General features: G+C 46.1%; 1 protein-coding gene across 1 annotated transcript in view; it reads right to left on the bottom strand.

Annotated features, from left to right (window-relative positions):
• Positions 1–18,539, bottom strand: part of LOC106554356 (uncharacterized) — a 127,513-nt gene that overhangs the window by 78,185 nt on the left and 30,789 nt on the right. Inside the window, exon 4 of the mRNA XM_087712368.1 lies at positions 5,409–5,540. Coding sequence (XP_087568494.1) covers positions 5,409–5,540 — 132 coding nt within the window. The remainder of the gene's footprint in view (positions 1–5,408; positions 5,541–18,539) is intronic.

The raw sequence follows: 18,539 nt of genomic DNA, 5'->3' as shown, positions 1-18,539 counted from the left end.
GGGAATGAACAAGCTGGTGCTCAACCCTGACAAGACTGAGTGGCTTTGGATGTTGCCCCCCCCCCCCCAAAGATAGTCCAGATATTCCATCTTTAAACCTGGGGTGTGAAATCTTACACCCCTCAGAGAAGGCCCGCAACTTGGGTGTTTCCCTGGATCCGCAGCTGACACTAGAACACCATTTGTCAGCTGTAACCAGGGGGGGGGGTTGCCCAGGTTCGCTTGGTACACCAGTTGCGGCCCTACCTGGACCGGGAGGCACTCCAAATGATCACTTACGCCCTCGTCACCTCAAGACTTGACTACTGTAATGCGCTCTACATGGGGCTGCCCTTGAAAAGTGTTTGGAGACTACAATTGGTCCAGAATGCAGCCACGCGAGCGATACTGGGTGTACCTAGATACACCCGTGTTACACCTATCCTCCGCGAGCTGCACTGGCTTCCCATCGGTCTCCGGACACGCTTCAAGGTGCTGGTTATCACCTTTAAAGCCCTACATGGCCTAGGACCTGAAAATCTACGAGACCGCCTCCTGCAACATACCTCCCAGCGTCCAATAAGATCGCACAGGGTGGGCCATCTCCGGGTGCCGTCGACTACACAATGTTGTCTGCCGGCTCCTCGGGGGAGGGCCTTCTCTGTAGCTGCCCCGGCCCTTTGGAACGATCTACCCGTAGAGATCCGGACCCTCCCCACTTTCTCGGCCTTCCGTAAGTCTGTTAAGACCTGGCTGTTCTCTGATTGAGCTTCAGCCCCATTAACATCGAGTGTATGTTGTGTTCTTTTTAATCCACTGTTTTGTATTTTAACTTTTTGTATTTGTTTTTAAACTGTTTTTATGTAAGCCGCCCGGAGTCCTCCGGGATTGGGCGGCATACAAATCTATTAAAACTTAAACTTACGACGCAGCTCTATCTGGGACAGGAGTACAGCTAGTCCTCAACGTACGGCCAGTCATAGGTCCTGACTTACGATGCAGCTCTAACTGGGACAGGAGTACAGATAATCTTCAACTAATGACAGGTCGCAAGTCCCCTCAGAGAGGGTCCCCTCAGAGAGGGTTCGCAACTTGGGAGTCCTCCTGGATCCACAGCTGTCATTCGACCATCATATAGCAGCTGTGACCAGGGGGGCATTCGCCCAGGTACGCCTGGTGCGCCAGTTGCGACCCTACCTGAACCGGGAGGCTCTCACAACAGTCACTCGGGCCCTCGTGATCTCTAGGCTGGAATACTGCAATGTGCTCTACATGGGGCTGCCCTTGAGGAACATCCGGCGACTTCAGCTAGTACAGAACGCAGCCGCGCGAGTGATCGCGGGTGCACCCCGATTCACCCGCATTACACCTATCCTCCGCGAGCTGCGCTGGCTACCTGTCGATCTCCGGATGCGCTTCAAGGTGCTATTGACCACCCATAAAGCCCTACATGGCAGTGGATCTGGATACTTGAGAGACCGCCTTCTGCCAATTACCTCCCTACGGCCTATAAGATCTCATAGGTTGGGCCTCCTCCGCATCCCATCGGCCAGCCAATGTCGGCTGGCAACCACAAGGAGGAGGGCCTTCTCAGTAGCGGCCCCGACCCTTTGGAACGAACTCCCCGTAGAGATCCGTACCCTCACCACCGTCCAGGCCTTCCGCACAGCCTTGAAGAACTGGCTCGCCCGTCAGGCCTGGGGATAAGGACCATTACCCCGCCCGAATGTTGTATGCATGTTGCGTATTATTTTATTATGTGTTGTCGTCTTAGTACTGTATTGTATTGTATTCCCCTCTCCCTGGTTTCTGTGAGCCGCCCTGAGTCCCCTCAGGGAAAAGGGCGGCCTACAAATAAAATCAATTCCAATTCCAATTCCAATTCCTCGACTTACGATGCAGCTCTATCTGGGACAGGAGTACAGATAGTCCTTGATTTATGACCCCAGTTGAGCCAGGCATTTCTGTCCCTAAGCGAGTCATTAGTGAAGTGTGCATTGTCCCATTAGGCGACTTTCTTCCCACAGTCATTCAGCACAGTTGTTCAGTTAGTCACACGGTCGTTAAGTGAACCTGGCTTTTGCACTGAAGTTGAGAAGGTCACAAAAAAAAGAGGGTTGTGCGACCGACTTCCAGGCACCGCAAGCGTCATAAATATGAATCGGTCACCAAGCGTCCAAATTTTTGATGCCAATGCTGCGACAGTCGTTAGGCGTGAAGAACAACCGTCCCATTCTGTGCCACGCTAACTTCAAACCGCCGCTAAATGAACCGTCGTTAAGCCAACCGCCAACCGACGAACAGGCCAGGTTTCGAAGCACAGGAAGTTCTCCCAAAACGAGTCACTTTCTCCAACACACGCAAAATAAAAAAATAAAATAAAAACCAGGCTTATCTTGGTTGGATGGTTTTTTGTTTTTTTTTAGCCTCGTTTTGAACTCGACACCCGTCGGATAAGTCATCCGGATCGTTCCTGACAGCTATCCTAGGACACCCCCGATGAAACAAGAGGCAGTCAGGCGGGCAAAAACATCCCCACACCGACCTTCAAACATCTTGTCTCTTTTTTTTTCTTTCCTCCCCAAAACGGAGACGGGGGGGGGGGGTCCCCTGGGGCTGTACGGAGTTTTGAGACGCGGCGGAAGAAATTTCCCTTGGCGAGTCTCGAAAGGAGACTTTTGATGCTGAGATGACGGGGCGGGAAGCGATCGAGTTAGCGAGACGAGAGAGGGAGGGAGGGAAGCAGAGAAAGAGAGGGGGGGAGAGAGAGAGACAGCGTTGTCCTCCTCCTCCTCCTCCTCCTCCTCCTCCTCCTCTCTGCAAACTCCTCTCACCCTTCTAGCACTGATGATGGTCCCTAGTTGGGTCATGAGAAGTCTGCAGGAAAACCACCCAGCTCAGAGAGCAACAAGGAGAAACCCCTGAGTCCTTTTCTTCTTCCTGTTCCTCCTCTTCTTCACAAACCTCCCTCCCTTCTAGCACTGATCTCGTTCCCTAGTTGGGTCATGAGACGTCGGCAAGAAATCCACCCAGCTCAGAGAGCAACAAGGATCCTCCAGGCCTTCTCCTCCAACTCCCTTCTAACACTGAGGGCGTTCTCTAGTTGGGCCATGAAACGTCTCCTCCCTTTCGCTCTTTCCCCCTCCTCCTCCTCTTCATCATCCCCTCCCTCCCTCCCTCCCTCCCTCCCAGAACTGATGATGTTCCTTAGTTGGGCCACGAGACGTCTGTAAGGAAACCACCCAGGCTCAGAGAGCATCAAGGACCCCGCAGTCCTTTTCCCACTTCCCGTCTACACTTGATGACGTTCCGTAGTTGGGTCACGAAACGTCTGCAAGAGCTCAGAGAGCATAAAGGACCCCTTTAGGTTTCAACCCCTAAACTGCACACCGTTTAAAGCACCCTGGCTGGGGAATTATCGGAGTCGAAGTCCAGCCCTCTTAACGTTTTCCGGGTTGAAAAATGTTGATATAAACTAGGTCATTTATTTTTATTTTTTTCTAACTCATTCAGGGTATTTACTGAGCCGACTGGGAAGAACCAAGGATTGTGGGGTTTTTTTCCTCCCTCTTTTAAAAAGCCTGATTGGTCGACAGCCAAAATAAACTTTTTAATAATCGCTTTAATCCCTCAGCCGGTATTTTCCTTCGACCCCCGAATTGCATCAGGAATTGGAACAAGTTCAGCTTTTTATTCCTAGACCAGTTTAGGAATTTCTCTCTGCGTTTCCCAGCTGAAAAATTCCTAAACTGATCTAGGAATAAAAAGCTGAATTTGTTCCAATATATATATATCAACTGGGAGAAAAAAAATTATAAATTTCCTCCACGCAGCCTGGAGAGGAAGCAAGATAGCCTGCCTTCCTTTCCCCGTATCCTGAAAAAAGCAATTAAAAGGATAAATCGATTTAATGCAGGCCATCTGCATTATCTCCTTCCAATAATTTCTCCCCTTCCCGTTTTCCATCCAGGAAGCTATTTTGAGCCAAGAGCTCAGCCAAAAAAAATAATCAATTTTTAGTTGCATCTGTTTAATGCACCGGCTGCACCACAAAGATAGAACGATTTAAAAATAGATTTGTAATGGTCAGAATGCTAGGAAGATCAAGAAAGAAAGAAAGAAAGAAAGAAAGAAAGAAAGAAAGAAAGAAAGAAAGAAAGAAAGAAAGAAAGAAAGAAAGAAAGAAAGAAAGAAAGAGGGAGGGAGGGAGGGAGGGAGGGAGGGAGGGAGGGAGGGAGGGAGGGAGGGAGGGAAGGAAGGAAGGAAAGGAAGGAAAGGAAGGAAGGAAGGAAGGAAGGAAGGAAGGAAGGAAAGAAAGAAAGAAAGAAAGAAAGGAAAGAAAGAAAGGAAAGAAAGGAAGGAAGGAAGGAAAGGAAGGAAGGAAGGAAAGAAAGAAAGAAAGAAAGAAAGAAAGAAAGAAAGAAAGAAAGAAAGAAAGAAAGAAAGAAAGAAAGAAAGAAAGAAAGAAAGAAAGGAAAGAAAGAAAGGAAAGAAAGGAAAGAAAGAAAGAAAGGAAAGAAAGAAAGGAAAGAAAGAAAGGAAGGAAGGAAAGGAAGGAAGGAAGGAAGGAAGGAAGGAAGGAAGGAAGGAAGGAAAGAAAGAAAGAAAGAAAGAAAGAAAGAAAGAAAGAAAGAAAGAAAGAAAGAAAGAAAGAAAGAAAACCCACCCAGATTCTTAGGCTGAAAAATAGGAATTTACGGGAAGTTCTCGACTTATGACCAAAACGGAGACTCAAATGTATGTTGCTAAGCAAGACGGTAGTTAATCGAACCCTTGGGGGTTGTTTAGTTTGGAACATGATTCGCTTAATGACCATGTGACTCACTTAATGACCACATGATTCACTTAACAATTAATGTAACAGTTCCATTTGCCAGACAGCTTATGAAAAGCAGTCAATTATTTGCATGATTCACCAAATGACATGATTCACCAACATTCCCAGCTGGCTTTTGATATGCAAAGTCAATGGAAGCGGTTGGGTTCACTTAACGACCACACGACTCACTTAACAACCATGTGATTCACTTAACAACTCCATTTGTAACGTTCCTAGCCGGCCTTCGACATACAAAGTCAATGGAAGCTGCTGGGTTCACTTAACAAACACATGATTCACTTAACGACCACAGGATTCACCCAGCAAAGCCATTTCCAACATTCCCAGCCGGCTTCTGACACGCGAAGTCAATGGAGACAGTTAGATTCGCTTAAAGACTGTGTGATTCACTTAACGACTACGTGATCCAATGCCACAATTTGCAATTTTCCCAGCTTCTGACGTGCATAGTCAAAGGCAGCCGGATTCACTTCACTACACTTAAATTACCATGCGATTCACTTAACGACCACCTGACTCCCTTAACGACCGCAGTGATTCTCAGGGAATTGAGCCCTCATTTTTTCCCCCCAACGTCGCTCTCTCTTACCAGCCACGTCCATCGGCTTCATTATGAACGGTGACTCAAAGGGATGGCTGCTCTCGTCTGCCGGCCACGTGTCGTTGTGATCAAGGAATTCTTTGTACGACATTTGTTCCTCCATGGTTTTTCCGGAAGGTTCTAGAAAATGAGAGGGGGAAAAATGGCGGTCCTGTTATTGATACTCAATATGTCCTTCAAAACGTCTTGCGTATAGGCAGTCCTCAACTTACAACCAGAAAGGAGCCCCAAATTCCTTTCGTTCAGTGAGACAATTTCTTAAGGGACCTACATATATATATATATATACATATATATATATAGATGTATATGTGTGTGTATTTAGAGTCACAACCCCTGGTATGCCCAAATATGGGAGGAAGCCTACTGCTTCCTTTCTCTGTTTATCGGCTCGTCACAAGAGACCATCCAGACAGAAACCCAATATTTTTACTGTTGCCTTTTTCTTACATTTGTGTTGCATTTGTGCTGATAAATAAATAAAGGGAGACTAGTATAGATCTATTTCAAGCTATTTAGCTCTCATCAGCTAGCCAGACCCTTACTGGGATTCGAACCTGGGCTGTATTACATATTAGGCAGATGTGTTAACCACTAAGCCACAAGGTTCTCCTCCTATTATCAGAATATATATATATATATTCCCCCGTTTTACATTTTTCCGGGTCCTCCTTTCCCCTAGAGAGGTCCTCATTTTTGGCCTCTTCCTCCTCAACCTTCAGCTTCTGCATTCCCATTCTTGGCTACCTTTATTTTTTATTTTATTTTTCCTACAGCAAGTTCTCTAGAAGTTCGTGAGGTCATCCAAGTTTGGGAGACAAGGCAATTGAGGACACATCAGAAGAACCTCAAGTTTCTGTTTTCTTCTAAAAATACCCGTCCTGCTGACGGGTCAAAGGAAAGGACAACTCTGAAGAGCAGAGAAGGAAGAACTAATGGGAGTTCCTTCTACAGGTTCCGTTGTTGCAGCCGGCTACCTGGTGGGAGTGCTCCAAAATGGACATCAAAATGGACATCAGGGAACAGAGTAGAAGATGAAGTCCAGGGGGAAAGGAGGTGGACTGGACCGACCATGTCTAAGCAAGGACACGCAATTCTAGAACTGATTTTCTTGCAAACGTCTCATGACCCAACTAGGGTATGTCATCAGTGCAAGAAGGGTGGAGGAGGATTGTGTGGTGCTGGATGCTCTCTGAGCTTGGTGATTTTCTTGCAGACATTTCACGACCCAACTAGGGAACGTCATTCAGTACTAGAAGAGGGGGGGGGATTGCAGAGAGGAGGAGAAGTGGTGGGACAACTGTAGGGTCCTTGATGCTCTCTGAGCTGGGAGGTTTTCTTGCAGACGTTTCAGGACCCAGCTAGGTAACGGCATTAGTGCTAGAAGGTAGAACCATCCTCCTGACTAGCATTGATGAAGTTCCCTAGTTGGGTCATGAGACGTCCGCGAGAAAACCACCCAGCTCAGAATCTACCCAAGAACCCCACAGTCCTCCTCGTTCTTCTTCCTCCTCCTCCTCCTCTTCTCTTCTTTCTCCCCCTCTTCCTCCTCTCTTGAACCCACACTCTTTCTAGCATTGATGACGTTCCCTAGTTGGGTCATGAGACGTCCGCGAGAAAACCACCCAGCTCAGAATCTACCCAAGAACCCCACAGTCCTCCTCGTTCTTCTTCCTCCTCCGCCTCCTCTTCTCTTCTTTCTCCCCCTCTTCCTCCTCTCTGGAACCCACACTCTTTCTAGCATTGATGACGTTCCCTAGTTGGGTCATGAGACGTTTGCAAGAAAACCACCCAGCTCAGAATCTACCCAAGAACCCCACAGTCCTCCTCGTTCTTCTTCCTCCTCCTCCTCCTCTTCTCTTCTTTCTCCCCCTCTTCCTCCTCTCTTGAACCCACACTCTTTCTAGCATTGATGACATTCCCTAGTTGGGTCATGAGACGTTTGCAAGAAAACCACCCAGCTCAGAGGGACCCTTTCGTTGAATCCACACACGTTAAAGTGGGCAAGATTGAGTAACTCTGTTCCAGATCATAATTATTCCAATTTCCAGCTCTCCCAACACCGTTTCTAATCCGATCAGATCAACAACATTTCAACGACAAATCTAAACCCTTTCCTTTCGGTATCGCAACGGAGAATGACACAATCCCACCATGAACACACCCGTGCAAAACTAAGCTTGCCACAGTCCTACCTGGGTGTGCCCGAACGACAACTTCAGGTTCAATTCACAAAGTGTGACACTGTCTTGTGTCGTGTTCCGGCTGTGGGTTCTTTAATGCAGCTTTGCCATTGAAGCGGAATATCTCTTTGCTGGATTTGCAAGGTTAAAAAAGGGGGCACCCTAAATCCGGTGACAAGAGTTTTGGGGGTGCCACAATGCATCCCATGCCAAAGCCGCACATCACAACCAGCAAAAAAAATAAAGAGATTCACTTCGCCTTTTAATAAAACGGGAACGGAAAGAATTGCGTTTGCAATACCGGTGGATTTTCCCTGCCTGTTTTTAAAAATCCACTATGCAAAACACAATACTGTCCAAAAATATTTGCATTATATGTATATATCATTCAAATAACTTTGGACAGTATTGTGTTTTGCATAGTGGATTTTTTTAAAAAAAAAAACCAGGCAGGAAAACTGCGTATTTATCAGTGTGTATAATATTATTTTCCCAATTTCTATTCCCCCCCCCCACACACTTTTTAGGATACCTCCATGTTCACATCCTTGTCTTTACACAATATCATTCTTCCTTTACGATTCATTTTCTGCAGAAGGTGCTTGGTTTAGTAACTTTCCTCCTGAGGCTGTCAGCAAGTGAGGTCCTAAGATGTACGACCAAAATGGGGACCTAAATCACCTGGGTGATTTGCTAAGCGAGTCACACTGGACTTGGTGAACTATCTGGCAGGTGGTTAAGCGAATCAATATCAATGTTCAGCACGTAGTGGCGGACGTTAAGCAAATCTTGGGATTTTGTGGTGGGGTTGTAGCTTCGAACAGACATTCGAAGAATGATTGCAAATCAAGGACTGCCTCTCTTAAGGTGGACACAAAGTTTTCCAATTGAATTATATTGAAATACGATTTGCAAATTGGGACTCTCTGAGCTTGGTGGTTTTCGTGCAGATGTCTCATGACCCAACTAGGTAACAACATCAAGACTAGAAAGAAAGAGGGGGAGGAAGGACTGTGGGTCCTTGGTGCTCTCTGAGCTTGGTTGTTTTCTTGCAGGCATTTCATGACCCAACTAGGGAATATCATCAGTGCTAGAAGGGAGGTGGGCTATGGAGAGGAGGGGGGAAGGACTGCTGGGTCCTTGGTGCTCTCTGAACTTGGTGGTTTTCTTGCAGACGTCTCATGGCCCAACTAGATAACGTCATCAGTTCTAGAAGGAGTGTGTGGTTTGTTCTCTGCTTATATACAGTCCGTTCTAGCACTGATGACGTTACCTAATTGGGTCATGAAACGTCTTCAAGAAAACCACCAACTTCAGAGAGCACCAAGGATCTCACAGCCCTTCCCCCTCCTCCTTCCCCTCCTCTCCACAACCCACCTCCCTTCTGGAACTGATGATGTTCCCTAGTTGGGTCTTGAAATGTCTGCAAGAAAACCCAACCAGCTCGGAGACCTTGACAGAGACCCCCGCCCCAAATTCAACCTCCATCTACCAATATATTCACTGCTACTGCCGTAAGATAAAACACCCCTCCCTGGGTTTCATCCCGCACAGCCCACCCACCCCCTGCGATATGGCAGCCTGTCAAGATTTTATTCCGGACCCCCCGCTGGACCCCGGCTTTTTCCGCCTCTTCCCAGGGTCCTGCAGGGCAGGAGGTCCCCCCCTCGGCGATCACAGCCAGATCCTTCTGGAAATAGCTTTTCCATCTGCCGCTTCCAAACAGGCCCATTAAAAAAAAAAGTTGCAGGGAGATTTATCTCCGCCGAGACGAAAGTGGGTCAAGAACGGGGGCGAGGCGAGGCGTCACGCGAATTATCCAGCCATCAATCGGGGTTTAATTTTAGCTCCAAAGAACCCCAGGGGTGGGTTGGTGTTTTTTTTTTTGTTTTTTTTAAGCAAAAGAAATCTGTCTGGTCAAGCTGCAGCATCTGAACGGCAAAAGGGAAACCAAAAATATATATATCAAGTTTCCTTGGGATCGTCTTGGGTGGATTCAAAGTCCTAGAAGGGTCCTGCCAAAATCAGGCTGGTCTAGGAATGGCCTTTCATTGCTCCATCCTCTCAACATTAGGCCAGTCTAGGGATTGCCTCTCTTCGCTCCAGAGGGGACCCACAAAAACCAGGCTTGCCTAGGGATGGCCCCTCATGGCTCCAAAGTCCTAGAGGGGTCTTGCCAAAATCCAGGTCGGTCTAGGGATTGCCTCTCGTTGCTCGGGTGGTGGGGATCACATAAAATCCAGGCCTATCTAGGAATGGCCTCTCATTGCTCCAGAGGGGTCCCACAAAAATCAGGCTAGTTTAGGGATGGCCTCTCGTGGCTCCATCCTCTCAACATTAGGCCAGTCTAGGGATTGCCTCTTGTTGCCCCCGAAGGGTCCCACAAAAATAAGGCTTGTCTAGGGATTGCTTCTCGTTGCTCAGGAGGGGGGAGGATCCCACAAAATCCAGGCCAATCTAGGAATGGCCTCTCGTTGCTCCAGAGGGGTCCTACAAAAACCAGGCTTGTCTAGGGATGGCCCCTCATGGCTCCAAAGTCCTAGAGGGGTCTTGCCAAAATCCAGGTCGGTCTAGGGATTGCCTCTCGTTGCTCGGGTGGTGGGGATCACATAAAATCCAGGCCTATCTAGGAACGGCCTCTCATTGCTCCAGAGGGGTCCCACAAAAATCAGGCTAGTTTAGGGATGGCCTCTCGTGGCTCCATCCTCTCAACATTAGGCCAGTCTAGGGATTGCCTCTTGTTGCCCCCGAAGGGTCCCACAAAAATAAGGCTTGTCTAGGGATTGCTTCTCGTTGCTCAGGAGGGGGGAGGATCCCACAAAATCCAGGCCAATCTAGGAATGGCCTCTCGTTGCTCCAGAGGGGTCCCACAAAAACCAGGCTTGTCTAGGGATGGCCCCTCATGGCTCCAAAGTCCTAGAGGGGTCTTGCCAAAATCAGGTCAGTCTAGCGATTGTCTCTTGCTGCTCATTTTATGGGTGGGGGAGTCAATGTGAGGCTAAACCAGGACTGGCGAACCTTTTCGGCACTGAGTTCCAAAAATGCGCGCCGGGCAGCTGCTCTTCCGGTTTCTGGCCTGTGCATGCGTACCAGCCAGCTGATCTTCGAAGGCCAGTGGTCAGTGCGCATGCACACACACTGGAACCCGGAAGAGCAACAGGCAACAGGACGCATGCCCAGAGAGAGGTCTCTGCATGCCTCTTCTGCCATAGGCTCCCCTTCACAGGACGAGGCGATGGGCGGATTTGGGGCATTGAACAAGTCGCTTTAAATTTTAGCCATTTTAGCCATGGTAGCTGAGCAAACTGGGATGAATCCTCCTGCTCCCTTCAAACCCCTCTCCCTTCTAGCCCTGATGATGTTCCCTAGTTGGGTCATGAGACGTCTGCAAGGAAACCCCCAAGCTCAGAGAGCACCAGGGGCCCCACTGAAGTAGGTTATAAATCTCTCTCTCTTTCTTTCTCCTCTCTCTTTCTCTCTCTCTCCTTCTCTGTCTTTTTCTCTCACTCTCTCCTTCTCTGTCTTTTTTCTCTCTCTTTCTCTCTCTCTCCTTCTGTCTTTCTCTCTCTCTCCTTCTGTCTTTCTCTCTCTCTCTCTCTTTCTCTCTCCTTCTCTGTCTTTTTCTCTCTCTCTCTTTCTCTCTACCTGTCAGTCCCTCTCTTTTTTCTGTCTCTTTCTCCTTCCTTCACTCTCATACTTTTCCCGCTCTCTGTACCTCTATCTCATTTCTCTCTCTGTGTGTCTCTCTCTGTCATTCTTTTCTCTCTCTTTATCTCTCCTTCTGTCTTTTTAACTGTCTCTCTTTCTCTCTACCTCTGTCAGTCACTCTTTTTTTCTATCTTTCTCCTTCCTTCACTCATACTTTTCCTCCCTCTCTCTGTACCTCTATCTCATTTCTCTCTCTGTGTGTGTCTCATTCTTTTCTCTCTTTATCTCTCCTTCTCTCTGTCTTTTTTCTGTCTCTCTCTACCTTTGTCAGTCACTCTCTTTTTCTCTGTCTCTTTCTCCTTCCTTCACTCATACTTTTTCCCCTCTCTCTGTACCTCTGTCTCATTTCTCACTCTCTCTGTGTCATTCTTTTCTTTCTCTTTCTCTCTCCTTCTTTTTCTCTCTCTCTCCTCTCTCCCTCCTCCTCTCTCTCTCCTTCTCTCAGGCTTTTTTCTGTCTCTTTCTACCTTTGTCAGTCTTTTTTTCTTTCTTTCTCCTTCCTTCATTCTCATACTGTTTTCCTCTCTCTGTACCTGTCTCATTTCTCACTGTCATTCTTTTCTTTCTCTTTCTCTCTCCTTCTCTTTTTCTCTCTCTCCTCTCTCTCTTCTTCTCTGTCTTTTTTCTGTCTCTCTTTCTTTCTACCTCTCACTCTTTTTTACTATTTCTTTCTCCTTCCTTCATTCTCATACTGTTTTCCTCTCTCTGTACCTGTCTCATTTCTCAGTCATTCTTTTCTTTCTCTCTCCTCTCGCTCTCTTTTCCTCTCTCTCCTTCTCTCAGTCTTTTTTCTGTCTCTCTTTCTTTCTACCTCTGTCACTCTTTTTTTCTATTTCTTTCTCCTTCCTTCATTCTCATACCTTTTTCCTCTCTCTGTACCTCTGTCTCATCTCTCTCTCTTTCTCTCACTCTTTTTCTGTCTCATTTTTTCTGATATCTTTTATTCTGTCCTCGTCTCTTTCTACCCATCTCTCTCATTTTCTGCCTCTCTCTCTCTCGTCTACCTATCTCATTTTTCTCTATCCTTTTCTCTCTATACCTGTCTCTCTCTCTGATTCTTTGTTTTTCTGTCTCTGTGTCTGTCTGTCTGTCTGTCTGTCTCTCTCTCTCACACACACACTCACACACACACTGCTGACCTAGATTTTTCTTCTTCTTCCCAACTGACAAGCTGAAAATGCACAAACCATCCAAGATTAAAGGCGAGAAACAGATCCGTGAATCTGTCACGTTGGGGAAAACCTGTTAGTTCCCAAGAGCAGCCGAACAAATGAAGCCAGGCTCATCAAAGGAAGAGATTTGCATCCTTTAGAAACCACCAGGCGCCTGCGAGTTCTATCCCCATCATAGACATGGAAGCTGACAGGATAGCTTGGCTCAATCACCGGGAGGCAATGAGTTCTAGCCCTGCCTTTTAGGCATGAAAGCCAGCTGGGTTGAGTTTGGCCCAATCACCAGGAGACGGTGAGTTCTAGTACCGCATTAGGCACGAAGGCCCATTGGACGACTACGGGCCAATCATCAAGAGACAGGGAGTTCTAGTCCTGCCTTAGGCATGAAAAGCAGCTGGGTGACTTTGGACCAATCGCCAGGAGACGGTGAGTTCTAGTCCCACTTTAGGCACGAAAGCCAATTGGGCGACTACGGGCCAATCAACAGGAGGCTATGAGTTCTAATCCCACCTTAGGTATGAAAACTGACCCGTGATTTACAAGTCCCTGCTTGGGACAATATCGTTCCAGCTCAAACTATGATCAACAGCTAATTAGCTGTAAAATTCTGAAAAATCCACTTTTTAAATATTTTTGCCTCCCTCGAGAGAGGCTTCCAGAGCCAGACGCTTCGACATGTTTTGACAAAAAAAAAAATGTTTTTGTTGTTGTCGCTCCATGTTAATATTTCATCTAAAGCTGTCAGAAGCATTTTTTTTCCCTCCCAGGGGGGAAAAAAAATCTCTTTTATTTCATGTTGATAAACTTGATTGTGAAGGGTTTTCTTACATAAAAATGAGGCCAGGGTAAGGTGAAGGACAGTGCCACCCAAGTAACTGAAGGAAAGTTAACTCTTGCCCTTAATTGTACGGGTTTTCCTACAGGTCCTCGACTTACGACCATAAGGGAACCCGACATTTCCATCGCTAAGCAAAAAAGGGGGTGAAGTGGGTTTCTGCCCCACAGGATGACCTTTCCTGCCATCGTTGCTAAACGAATCCCTGCAGCTGTGAAGTCAGGTGCGAGGTCGTTAAGTGAATTGGTCACTCAATGAATCAGTTGTTAAGGGAACAGGTTGTTAAATGAACTTATCGTTAAGCGAATCAGTCAAGTCAATCGGCCATTAAGTGAATTCCTGGTCAAGTGAATCATTTGTTAATCTATCATTAAGTGAATCTGTCATTAAATGAATTGGTTGCTAAGGGAATCAGTGGTTAAGGGAATTGGTCATTAAGTGAATCTCCACAGTTATTCAGTTAGTAACACGGCTGTTAAGTGAATCCAGCTTCCCCACTGGTCAGAAGGTCGCAAAAGAGGATCGTGAGACACCACGACCGTCATAAATAGGAACCAGTTGTCAGGCGTCAATATTTTGGTCACCCGATCAAGGGGACGCTGCAATGGTCGTAAGTGTGAAACATGGCCACAACTCACTTGTCCAATGCCATCGAAACTTCAAATGGTCACTAAATCGAGGACTCCTTGTCCAAAGGCAGAGACAACCTTGTACCAATGTAATTTTGCAATTTTTTAATTGCCATATTTAAGCGAATCAATGCAGTTGTTAAGTTGTTACGTAAATCTGCTCTTCCTGCTTGTCAGAAGGTCGCTAAAGGGGATCACGTGTCCCCGGGGCGCTGCTACTACCGTCATAAATATGAGAGTCAGCTGCCAAGCATCAGAATTTGGATCGCATGATCATTGAGGCTGGCGCCACAGTCGTTAAGTGTGAAATGTTTCATTGAATAAAGGACTCTGTTACCCATGTTCCCCTTCTGGTTGGTTGTAGAGAAGACCTGTGGTGGGATCTGTACTGCCAGTCCTCGACTTACAACGGTCCATTTAGTGACCGTTCAAAGTGACAACGACACTGAAAAAAGGGACTTTCGGCCACGTTTCACACTTATGACCGCTGCAGTCACCCCTGTGGTGCTGTGATCAAAATTCAGACGTTTGGCAACCGAACCCTAGTTATGACGGTCGCAGAATCCCGCAGTCACATGATCCCGTTCTGTAACCTTCTGACAAGGAAGAATCCAGATTCACTTAATGACGGTATGTCTAACTTAACGAGGCAAAACTCAATGACTGTCAGATTGTCAGGCCTTCATTGCAGTCGTAAGTCGAGGATGGACTGTATTTAGAAATGAAACCACAGCACAGGTAGTCCTCGACTTACGACCACAATGGAGGCCAAAATTCCTGGTTATGTGAATTTTGCCCCATTTTACAACCTCCCTTGCCTCAGTCGTTAAGTGAATCCCTGATGTTGCTGTCAGTCAGTCACCCGGTTGTTAAGTGAATCCGGCTTCCCTGTGGACTCTGCTAGTCAGCCGGTCCCTAAAGGGGATCAGGATACTGCGACCGTCGTAAACACAAACCGTTTGCCCAACGTCTGAGTTTTGATTATTTTGATCAAAATGGTCGTAATTGTGAATCACGGCCCTGAGTCACTTTTTTTCCCCCCAGGTCACTTTGAATGTTCACTAAACGGACTGTCGTAACCTGAGGACTGCCTGCATAATTACAGATCCCCCCACAAGTCTTCTCTACAACCTAGCAGAAGATCAGTGCCTTATGGGTAACAGAATCCTCTATTCGACCAAACTTACAGTCTGCAGGAAAAACCAGATCCCGAGGGAGGAATAATTGTATTTTCTTTTTGACGCAGTCAGATCGATATTCTCGACTCTCCTTTGACCGTTGATCGATCCGTCCGTCAAACAGGACTGACTTTCACTGACGGGCACCCAAGGACTTTCTGGCTTTTGAGCCCGATCGATACCCCAGCCCTCCATTAAACCACGATGTCTCTGGATTGCACAGGCCAGGAACAAGCCAACAATCTCGGTTTGTCACTCACCTTGGTCTATAACATCTTAGGATAATGGGCAATCCTCCATTTACGGCTGCGATTTCCCCTATTAAGCAAGTTAGAGGTTTCCCTGACTCATTTTGCCATGGTCGCTAAGTGAATCACAGAGGTCGTTAAAGAGAATTGCATGGGCATTAAGTGAATCGGGTTCTTCCCCCCTCCCCCATTGACTTGGCTTGTCGGAAGCCAGCTGGGATGGTCAGCAAAGGGGAATCACCCTTGCAAATATTTAACTTTTCATACAGGTGATTATGGAAAAGGCTGCGGCGGTCGTAAGTGTGAGGACACATCACTTTTTTCAGTGCCGCAGTTAACTGTGATGTTACTGTTAACTGTGGTAAGATGGGTTGGCCAATAAATTTAATAAAGTAATAAAATAAAAGAAAGAAACTTTAGACGGATCCACCTTGGCTAACAGGAAGTCCTCGACTTATGACGACAATGGTCGACCCAAATGTCCACTGCTACGGTAAGGAAGACAGTTGCGGAGTGAGCCATACCCAGCTGAACGATCATTTTTTTCCCCTAGTTGTAAAGGAAATCACTGAAGTCGTTAAGTGAATTGTGTGGTCATTAAGCGAATCCGGTTCCCCTGTGATGGATTATGTTTTTCAAGGACGATCACACACACACACACACGGAATGCTGCCACTGTCGAAAAAACGTGCCAGGTTGCTGGGTCCCCTAATTTTGATTACACAACCATGGGGGAATACTGGGATGGTTATAAGTTTGAGGACAGGTCCTCAGCGCAAGGACTGGGTGACTATTGGCCGATCATCAGAAGATGGAGAATTCTAGTTCCGCCTTAAGCAGTCCTGGAAGTTGGAAGTTCAGACTGAGTTTGAAAAAGTCACTGATTTAATACTGTTTCATCTCGCTCTACTTGACAGCATGTTTTGCTAAAATAGATTTTTCCCCCCCACCTTTTGTAGAGTTTTGCTGGAGATTTCTTGTCTAATTAACTCCCTGACATAAAATCTCTTCTGGTTATTTCAAAGATCCGGATTTTTTCTATGTGTGAAAATTCTAAAGGAGATAAACTGATGCAAAGTGAGGAAGAAAGAAGGGAAAGAAATCTAAAACTAAAAATGCAAAAAAGGGGGCAAAAGGAGATATAAAGTAGGAAATAGCAATAGCAATAGCAATAGCAGTTAGACTTATATACCGCTTCATAGGGCTTTCAGCCCTCTCTAAGCGGTTTACAGAGTCAGCATATTGCCCCCAACAATCCGGGTCCTCATTTCACCCACCTCGGAAGGATGGAAGGCTGAGTCAACCCTGAGCCGGTGAGATTTGAACCGCTGAACTGCAGATAACAGCCAGCTGAAGTGGCCTGCGGTACTGCACCCTAACCACTGCGCCACCTCGGAAGGAAGGAAGGAAGGAAGGAAGGAAGGAAGGAAGGAAGGAAGGAAGGAAGGAAGGAAGGAAGGAAGGAAGGAAGGAAAGGAAAGGAAAACCAAAGAGAAAGCTTAAAGTGCTAGAAAGGAAAGAAAGTAAAAAAGAAAAGAGAAATCAAAGGGAAAGACAAAACTGCAGGAGTGGAATATATGAAGAAAAGAGAAGAGGAAAAAAGTGAAGGGAAAGGAAGGGAGAAGAAAGGAAAGGGTCAGAGAGAGAGAGGGAGAGCTAATAGTGGCAGAAAGGAAAAAACAAGTTTTTTTAAAAAAAAAATAGAAGCAAAAGGAGGAAAAAACTACCAAGAATTCATTTTGAATCTTCTTTACATCAGTTAAAATTATGAATTTGCCTCATTTTCTACAATTACATCATCACTCCCTTCTTCCTATAAACCATCCTGTCTAATCCTCGAAGCCATCAATCATAACTTTATTTTTTTATTCCCATTTTCTAGAAGAACAAGGTCTGTAAGAGATTTTCAGGCAGCAAATAAACATAAATTCGTGACAGACAGAGAGCTGTATAGAACTATCTATCTCTATGTATATATTGTTTTTTCTTTTGTCAAATATGTGTGTGTGTGTATGTATTTATGTATATGTATATGTATATGTAAGTATATGTGTGTGTGTGTGTATATATATATATATATATATATATATACATATCTTAAAAAAAAATCTTAATAGATACATATCTACCTATCTACCTACCTACCTACCTACCTACCTACCTACCTACCTACCTCCCTCCCTCCCTCCCTCCCTCCCTCCCTCCCTCCCTCCCTCCATCCATCCATCCATCCATCCATCCATCCATCTATCTATCTATCTATCTATCTATCTATCTATCTATCATCTATCTAGTGCTGGTCTTGTTGTATTTGGGTCTTTTCCCATGTAAGATTGAGATGGTCTCGGCAACGTTTCGGCGAGGTCTCACTCGCCATCTTCAGGCTGGTATTTTCGGCTTAAAGCGTGATCGGAGCTGCCGTCTTTCTATAAATCCTGGTGGGGGTGTGTGGAGTGCTGGCTTTGTTTCAGCAAGTGGATTGATTGGCTGCGTGGCTGTATCATGATTGGTAGATTGGTGCTGATTGGTGCTGGCTGTGTGTCCGTTGTTGTTTCGTGTTGTAACAGCCTGGGTGGTGGGTGGGGGCTTGTTTGTTTAGGGCTGGTTTCCAGATGTCTGGTAGGCGGGAGGTATCGCCACGTTTATTCATGTTGTGGGGGTATTTCTCTATTTCGATAGCTTCCATAACTATTCTCTTGTTGAAGAGTTCAGTTTTGGAGATTAACCTGGTTACTTCAAAATTAATTTCTCGCCAAACAACTCCAACCCTATGCAGAATCCATCACCTCACACGTACAAAACTCACTCCACTTCATAGAAACAATAAAGAAACAATAAAGTAACACAACCCCACATAACACATCCTGTACCTGACCAACTACTGCCTAACCAACACATACTTCATCCACAATGGACGAAGACACAAACAGATAGAAGGAGCACCCATGGGATCACCCCTCTCACCCCTCTCATCACAAACTTATACATGGAACATTTTTGAAACTAACGCCTTAGATAAATCTGAGCACAAACCCAAACTCTGGCTTAGATGTGTAGATGACACTTTCGTGATTTGGCCACGCGGGAAAGAAAAACTGGACAACTTCCTCACAAATCTCGACAGTCTACACCACAAAATACAATTTACTATGGAAATAGAAGCTAA

This window comes from Thamnophis sirtalis, unplaced genomic scaffold (assembly GCF_051295495.1).
Source record: "Thamnophis sirtalis isolate CommonGarterSnake01/CBP01778 unplaced genomic scaffold, rThaSir2_p1.2 scaffold_4, whole genome shotgun sequence".
Taxonomy (NCBI): Eukaryota; Metazoa; Chordata; class Lepidosauria; order Squamata; family Natricidae; genus Thamnophis; species Thamnophis sirtalis.
This window is presented reverse-complemented; position numbering and strand designations above follow the sequence as displayed.